Source organism: Cyprinus carpio, chromosome B2, assembly GCF_018340385.1.
Source record: "Cyprinus carpio isolate SPL01 chromosome B2, ASM1834038v1, whole genome shotgun sequence".
NCBI lineage: Eukaryota > Metazoa > Chordata > Actinopteri > Cypriniformes > Cyprinidae > Cyprinus > Cyprinus carpio.
In genome coordinates this window covers 8563688-8572839 of record NC_056598.1, presented here as the reverse complement: position 1 = coordinate 8572839, position 9152 = coordinate 8563688, and the positions used below count along the sequence as shown (strand labels likewise).

Here is a 9152-nt window from a genome sequence, read left to right as displayed (position 1 = left end):
TGTTCTTGATATACATGCAAAAAGAGTGCATGCTTAGTTTGATGGGGAAAAAAAACAAGGTGAAGCGCAACGAATGTCTCGAAGCAGTAGGGGAGCCCCAAGGGCGCTGCATTGTCTGCTGGTTTATATGATGCTACGACACTTAGCTACAGTAGCTGATCAAATTAACCTGCTGATCTGACAACAGAGACGGCGTAGCTTCATCTCATGGGAATTCAGGATACTGACAGGTGGTGGACAGGTGTGTCATTTTTAAATAAGCAAATAAGGCATAAAAATGAAGGATTGGGTGCTTTGCACAATCAACATATGCTACACTTCATACAGGCACAGTCTTGACATCTGAATTCACTCATTCTGAACCGATCCTCATGTGTTTTGTCAGCAGCAGACCTAGATATCGTAAGCAATGCTGTGTTCTTGTAATGGCACGTAACAACAGAATATCACTTTGTATTCTATAGTCTCAGATCAACAAATGCATATGTATCCTTTTGTTTTGGGAATAAATAAAAAAATGGGAATAATAAGTTCCTGAATAACCTATTAAGCTGCTCAAAGGATGCTTTCAATGTTACGTTTCCAAAGTGATGTCAGCGGTGTAGTGAAAAATGTTTACGATTTTAGGCTAACGATTTTTGTAGGTTTTTTATGAAAGTAAAACGTTTGACAGAAGCTGTTTTCCTAAGATCTTTTTTAGTCCAGTGCTTGTCTATGAGACAAGAACCATAATATTGTAGTCAAAATAACTATAAAATAATAATATATGAAACTACGGCTGGAAGATATATCAAATTTGCACGATTATGTTGCAGGAAATATAAAAATAAGAAGCAATAAGTTAATGTGATTTTCATTTGGCTATTCATTTTTCTAAAGACTGTCAAAATCGAGTATGAGAATGTTTAAACAGAAATGTTTTATCTGATTTAGTAGAATTACTAAAGTCTAAACTTAATTAGAGTTTGTAAGTTAAATTTTTTTTGTTAATTAGTTTATTTAAAATTCTGATTCACCTATTTGTTTGCACAGAATGTACAGTTTTTTGTACAGTTTTGCAAAAAAAAAGTAGGTTTATTGGTTTAGATTAATTTAATTTGCATTAATCATTTGAATTGAATTGGCTACAATGGCTGTTTACAAACACAATATACTGTTTGTAAAAACAATACTTCAGATAAATTATTATAATGTTTAAGTATCATTATTCCTTGGGTTTATGTAGGGTACACAAATTCCTGTACTTTACTTCTTTGCATTAATCCTTTTAAATCTAAGGCGCTACAATGGATGTTTAGTTGAAATTGTTTGTAAGTGAAAAAAAAAAGAAAAAAAAAACCCTAAACTATAAAATAGTGTAGTTCAACTTGTAAAAAACTCTCTCATATTTTTTTCATTCCACTTTCTTTGTGTCTTTTAATGCAAAAATGCAAGCCCCATTTAAGAGCAAATATATAAATAAAAATGTTTAGAAAATATAATCAAAAAGCTGAAAAATATTGAAATATAACTTTTTAAATAATTTGGTCTATCAGCCAGCCCTAAAGTGAGCCCCTTTAAGGTAATGAAAGCTAAAGCAAGAATGTGACGTTCTCTTCTGCAATACATGTGCCTCTGGAAAACATACACTACTTGATTATCCAGATGAGAATAAAATGAGAACATGCAAAATCCACTATTTGATCACACCAGGATCAACACGAGTTTCATTAGAAACCTCTCATCATGGTCACGATGGGATACTAAATGAAATCGCATTTGGAATGATTCGTTTAGCCATTGCATGGCATGTTTTGTGAGTATTACTTTACAATGCAGGAAGGATGAGCCAGCAGAGCAGTAGTATCAAGGGATATTCTGAACGAATGGGAGTCTTGGTCATGACAGCTGCCACTCCGGGCTGAAAAACTTGATAGGGTGTGTCTTAGCCCACTTTGCAAAAACACCCTTCTCTGTGATGAACCGGTGGCCACCATAAGGGGCGCTCTCGTGCAAGAGGTATTCGGCACATTCGTCACGACTTCCTGCTTCATAGTAGTGGTACGGCACCTTCCTGTAGCCTTCTGATCTAAAATTGAAAAATAAATAAATGTTACTTTGTTATTCCATCACAATAAATCATACTATAAGGTGTCATTTTTGGTATATTTTAAAAGGCATTTGCAATTTATTTCATTTCCGCATCGCATATTTCTGAGTGAAACCAAAAGGAAAAAACACTGGAAAACAGAAAAACAAGGATGTTTTTTCCTCGGTAATGCACTGATGAATTGTCCACAATAAAGACCAGTAAGCCTGTAGCAGTTTTGATGTTGTTGGAGCTTTAACCCATTGCTACTTTTTATTCAAAGACTGAGTGCTCTGAGTCCGCAAGGAGCATTCCTGTGGAGAAATGGAAGCTCAGAAGGCATTTTTTCCCCTCACAAATAGATTAATTTTTTTCTCTCCCAGTAGCACCTGTTGAATTTTAATTACAAGAGATCCAGCGAGGTCAATTGCAACAACAGCTCAGCACATTATGCTAAAATAGATACTTCCCAGCTGAACTGCCTTTCATCAAAATGACTTTGTTGTAACCACTGTTTTCTCATTTGCCAGTCTTTACAGGTGACTGGGAGTTGCTGTGAAATGAAAATTGCTCATTGTTTTAAAAGGAAGAGCGGAATGAATAAATGGCTGGGAAAACAGATTATAGTAGCTACTTTACAAAATGCTAATCACATCATTGCATTGATTGCTTATGTCTATCTGCAGCAGGGGGTGGGGGAACATGAGGTTGTTATGGACACTATCATTAAAATGGAACCATGGTGTGAGATTCAATGTAAAGGGGTTTATATGCTGCCAGTAAAATATTAAAACACCGTGTCAGGAGACATGCATAGAAAACCAGACAACAAACTGACTACTTTGGCAAAATAGTTTTTTGTTGTTGTTGTTTGTTTTGTTTTTAGAAAATTATTTTTAAAGTAAAACAAATGTTACTTTCCTCATTTAAAAAAAATACTAGTAAATAAATCAATAATACTATTGAAAAGAGTGTTTCAGATATAATCAGCTAAATACTAGCCACATGACAAGCTGAATACTTGTTGCTTAACTCCCCATTAAAATATACTTTCACTTAAATCAATATTTAATCTTCATTAATCTAAATACTGTTAATTTAATTAATCTAGAAAATTGTATCTTACACCATTGTCTATCTGAATATTGGATGCGTTCCCATGCGTTAAAATGTAGATAAAATAACTATGGAAATTAACCAAATTAACAATTATTTTTATGCATTTAGTATGGTCAGTGGTGGACAGTAATGAAGACTGGTTGTGGGCCCCTAAATATTTTAGGCTGTAAGGACCTTTGAAATCATATGTACACTCACTGGCCACTTTATTAGGTACAACTTGCTAATACCGGATTGGACCTGGTGGGGTCTTCTGCTGCTGTAGCCCATCTGCTTCAGGGTTTGACGTGTCGTGTGTTCAGAGATGGTATTCTGCATACCTTGGTTGTAACAAGTGGTTATTTGAGTTACTATTGCCTTTCTATCATCTCTAACCAGTCTGCCCATTCTCCTCTGACCTCTGACATCAACAAGGCATTTTCGATCTTCACAACTGCCACTCTTTTTCGGACCATTCTCTGTAAACCCTAGAGATGGTTGTGCATGAAAATCCCAGTAGATCAGCAGTTTTTGAAATACTCAGACCAGCCCGTCTGGCACCAACAACCATTCCACATTCATAGTCACTTAAATCCCCTTTCTTCCCCATTCTGATGCTCGGTTTGAACTTCAGCAGAGCTGGGGAGTGAAAACTTTTGAACAGAATGGAGATGTGTACATTTTTCTTCTTTTGCCTAAATATCATATTTTTTCATTTATTACTGCCCTTCAGAGGCTACAGATGATAGTTTCCCATACGTGATAGATGTTTCCCAGAAGACAAAATAAGTTAAATTTACCCTGATCTCAGAAGGTCTCATCTGTTGGCTGTGTACTTCATCTATGATGTGTCATTTTGAGGCATACATTATTGTAATTTCTTTCTTACTTTGGAATGTAATGGTTACATTTCTAAAATGAGACAGCTTCAATGACATATGCAACCGACAAATGCAACCTCCGGAGGACGCAGCCTCCAGAGGTTTGGTTCAAATTAATTAACCAAAGATAAAAGAAATACCTAATCACTAAATGGAACTGATTATAGTGCTACTTCTATCATGCAGCAAATCATACTGCTATTGTATTCAGACATTTTTTTGGTGTTCGATGTATGCAACAATACATGGTCTAAATGATAACTAGTGAAGAATTTTGAAGCAAAGATATTTGTGTGTATGTCTGTATTATGGCAGGGTGGACGTCCCACAATGTTTAAAAGAAGCCCACAGCACTGCTCTGTATCAGCTCGGCTGTCCTTTTTCACTCTGGAAACAGGTGAAGCTTCTTTAAAGCCCATTGTCAAGTGATAGATTGCATGTCAGTCTTACTTGCAGTACGTGTCATTGATCATGCCGTAGACTCGGATCTCCTTGCACATGTCCATGGCCAGAATGAGTGTGAACCAACCGGTGCTGAGATATGACCCTGACTGAATCCTCCAACATAAAATGATCATGTCATTTCAACATGCATTAGAGTGATCTATATTCAAATAATCTACAATATAGCTCCCAAAATACTGTAATATCTCTTTTAGAAGAAAAATAAAACACCTGTGTGTAGAACATAAACCAAGTGAACCTTATAGTGAGGACTAAAAACAGAAGCTGCTGTATACAGAACAAAAGCATCTCTCTTCACAGGTAAGAAATAATAAGTTTGTGTGAAATTCTCAAAATCAGAAATAAGTAGAAGTACCATCACACTTTAAGTGCACATGTGCTTCCTTGACTTGTATAAAAGCACCTCTACAGACTCAGCACCTCCATCACACAGTCTAGAGGCTTATATTCCCTGCAACTTTCCCCCGCAGGGCTCAAGAAAATGGTCAATCATCAAGACATATTAGAGCACGTGGCCATTTAGAGAAGCTATTGGCACCTGTGGAAAAATCCATTTCCCCGGGCGCTTTGTAAAGAACACCGATTTCATCAGAGAGAGCAGACCTGCTTTCAAAGTACAGGCATTAATTCCCAGCCATCAGCCCTCCTCTGCTCTGTGCAGCTTTAAATTGCCATTCATACAGTTTCTGAGACAATGTTCAACAGAACACAACACCCCTTAATGACGGTTTCTCTGGTAGCTGGAAAAACCTAAAGGGATAAAATTCAGTCATTATTTGCTTCAAACCCATATGCTGTTATTTTTTGTGTGTGTGGTGCACAAAAGGAGAAATTTAAAAAAATGTTCATGCATCTTTTGAAAACCTCAAGCCAATTCAATGATGGAAAACATCACAAAAATAGTGCATACAACCTGTGTGCTATTTTCCATGTATTCAGAAGCAATACAATAGCTTTGTGTGATGAACAGGCAGAAGTATAAAGGAATACTTCACCCAAAAATGAAAATATGCTGTTAATTTACTTTTTTCTTCAAGAAAACAGTAAAGAAGACTTTTAGTTGAAACCATGATCCATGGTGATTTATAAATACAAGTCAGCAGTTACCAGCACTTTAGAGTCAAGAAAATATATATGCAGGCAAGACAAAATGAAGCACCTGTGGCTTAGGACTTATGATGAGAAACAATTGGTATGTGCAAGAAACTGTATGTATATGATTTTTTGTTTATTTGATTTATTTGAGTTCAGTTTGCATCAAATACATTTTGAATTTCGATAACTGTGATCTGGCAGCAACAGCAGTTTTCCACTTGAATGACCAATTTGCCGACGGCTTTTCATAAATATTCCCAACATTTAATTATGTAAGCTTTACGTTACACATCAAAGGGAATTTATAGCAGGGTTAATATTAATTAGCCAGTTCCCGAAACCAGTCTCTCAAATGGCTTAGGTATACAGCATCCAGAGCTGCATGCCCCTGATATATAAGAGTATTTTGTCTTAGTATCTTTTGTCTTATACTTCAAACAAGTCTGCCAGCACAGTAAGACAAACTACACTTGCATTAAAGAGATGCTTCTTGAGTAAATATATCTTGAAAATGAGGGATAGTTCATCCAAAAATGTAAATTCTGTCATCGTTTACCTCCCAAACTGTATGACTTTCTTTCTTCTGTAAAACACAACTAAGATAATGTCACGATTGTTTTGTCCATGATAAAAATTTATATGATGAGAAACAACACTGGATCCCATTGACTTTCATTGTATTAACACTATAGCATTTTCTTGTGTGTTCCAAGTAAATGTATAATTTTTTTTACTGTCCCTTTATTTATTTATTTTTTCTGTTGAAAAATCAAATAATTTTTGTTTTGTAAATGCAACAAAAAAATCATGTTTATCTCTAATCTTTTTTACAATGGGGCAAGACACTGGAATAAACATTCAAATAAACACTATTGGGAATATATAGCCACAAGCCAACATTATACAATGCCACTAGTGTGATAGAATTGCTTACCAACCTTGCGGAAATGGAGAAGCATTGCTATTCTTTACCTAATTGATTTATCCAAACAGCTCATTTTTAATGGTGCGGTTCTGCTGACTAATACAGCTGAACAGTGCTTTCCTAAGATGTTTTAAACTATTTCTTCCCTTGGGATGAGTTTTTCATTTAGCCAGAGGTGAATGGTAGAGTTGCCTAGCGCTCTTTGGCTGCGCCAATTTATCTTTGTGAGGGAACTAAGTACGGCCATTATTACCTGACACATTAAAGAAGACAGACAGTTCCTCCAAGGTAAGGTTGTGTTTACTTTCATTTCGGCAAGATCTATTAATAACCCTGAGGCTGTCAGCAGGTTGCTAGTAAATGATAGGCCTGTAGTAAGTGCACCGGCTCCTGTTCTTAAGTGGTTTTACCTGGTCAGCACAATTTCAATTTATCCAGCAGCAGCTAATGCTGCTGTACGTTTTTAGTAGGGCTGTCAAGTAAATACAATTTTTTAAGCTAATAAATGAGAAAAGATTTTACAAAAAGCAGCTTTAGAAATAAATATTTTGATTGTGTAACTAATGATAAAGATTTTTTTAAAGAAATATAAAAAAATGAAATCATTATCTCAAAATATGAAACTAAAACTGCCAGTAGGTGGCTCAAACGGTTGAGCACTGCTGTGTGTGTATCCTGTCGCAAAATGCAGTGAAAAGTCCTACATGACGGTAATAGTGTGATTAATGTGTGTACATGTCTATACTGCACTTCAATAATGCAACTGAAATAGGAATACTCCACATGTCTTAATTCGATTAGTGTTTACTTTGATTATGACTTTAGCCGGATTAAGTTAATCAAAAATCTCTGTTTACATGGTAGATTCTTAATCAGAGTATTGTCTTAATCGTATTAAAATCGGAGTATTGTTGTCCATGTAAACGTACTGACTGAATGTTTCCCTCACACAATTATATTGTATGACTTTATAAAGCAGAAAGTCCCAAAATGCTGTGGTTTACAGTGAATTCAGAACAGGTAATGGGCGTTGTTATAGGCGCATTGCAGAGCTGCATGAACATGTCTTGTCTTTTTTCCAAGTTAAAACAATATACAGTATATCTAGAATATAATTATATTTTTTTCACTTTTTTAATATATATATATATATATATATATATATATATATTATATAGATATATATATATATATATATATATTTTTTTTTTTTTTTTTGAAACAATTCTGCCAGACAAAACATACTTGCATTAAGAGACATTAAAAAAAAAAAAAAAAAAAAAAACCTAGAGCCTTAATATTAAATGCTGTGTTGCTTCTTGAAGAAACCTTTTTTTTTTAAGATTCCTTTTAATTCTATTTATATATTTTAACTTGAAAATGAGGGATAGTCCACCCAAAAAATGTACAAGAAAAAATACTTTTGGAACATAAAAGAAAATATTTTGAAGAATGTTACAGTGTTTTGTCTATACAATGAAAGTCTTTGGGATAATGAGAATGAACTGTGTTTTATTCAAGTCTTAATTGGTTTTGTGAGAAATTTAATAATCTCTTAAAGATGATCTTGTGGACCACTGGTTAAGGTGATCTCTTTGAATTGTAACAATGGAAAGATATCTTTGATTCGGTTAAAAAACATGCTCAGACGCTTCCTGTAAGTTTTAATTGTTATCCTGAGATGTGGATTTCATATTATTTTTCCACTGTTTTCTGCTTAAAGCTAAAAGTGCCATCTTTTTATCTGACTTTTTTTGTTAAATATGCAGCCATTAATGGTACTACCATATTTTCTTTATAGATCTGTGCAGGGGAGGACTGGGGCTAAAAAAAATGGCCCTGGACCTTCTGGCACAGAGCGGCCCACCACACCCGGTCTGCAACACACCACACCATAAACCCACCAGCTCATTATGCACAAAGCAAATTTTAACACCATTTATAGTATATATATATATATATATATATATATATATATATATATATATATACTGTATATGTATATATATATATATAGTATGTATATATATATATATATATATATATATATATATAACACAATACAGAAATAAAATGCTATCTATTTTATATTGAAATTCTTATCATTAACATTAACGAATGAGTGTCATACCTCTTTACATTGTTGTCTTTTCTGGTGTATATGACAAATAGTAAATCATTTAGAAGGATTTTTACTCTTTTAGAGGGACAGTTAATATCATAAAAGTTAAATGCCTACCATAATATCAGTCCGTATGACACAATACTCTGCTCTGCTCTAGAAGACTTGGAATGTAGTGCAGAATGTGGACTATTTTTATAGTGCCTTTCTATTGTTCCTTTAGAAATCATTCCGATTTGTTGCTCAAGAAACATTTCTGATTATTATCAAAGTTGAAAATAGTCGTGTTGGTTCATATTTTTATGGAAAATTTGAAACATTATCATTCAGTCTAGGGTAATATATATATATATAGTATCAAGTCAAGTCTGCTTTATTGTCAATTCTTTCACATGTACAGTACACACATACAGAGACTTGAAATTGTGTTATTCTCTGACCCTTGGTGCATCCAGATAACACGAACAGTAGAACATTAAAAACAGATAATAAAATATA

General features: G+C 34.3%; 1 protein-coding gene across 4 annotated transcripts in view; it reads right to left on the bottom strand.

The window, feature by feature from the left end:
* Positions 1–1317: 1317 nt before the first annotated feature.
* LOC109103371 (alpha-N-acetylgalactosaminide alpha-2,6-sialyltransferase 3-like) overlaps positions 1318–9152 on the bottom strand; it is a 131487-nt gene continuing 123652 nt past the window's right edge. For 3 of the 4 annotated variants that reach the window (XM_042719290.1, XM_042719291.1, XM_042719292.1), the window contains 2 exons: positions 4498–4605; positions 1318–2068 (listed from right to left, as the gene is read on the bottom strand). In XM_042719290.1, the coding sequence (XP_042575224.1) occupies positions 1879–2068; positions 4498–4605 (298 nt within the window). In that variant the 3' untranslated portion in view covers positions 1318–1878. The remainder of the gene's footprint in view (positions 2069–4497; positions 4606–9152) is intronic. The other variant, XM_042719293.1, reaches the window with a different exon arrangement.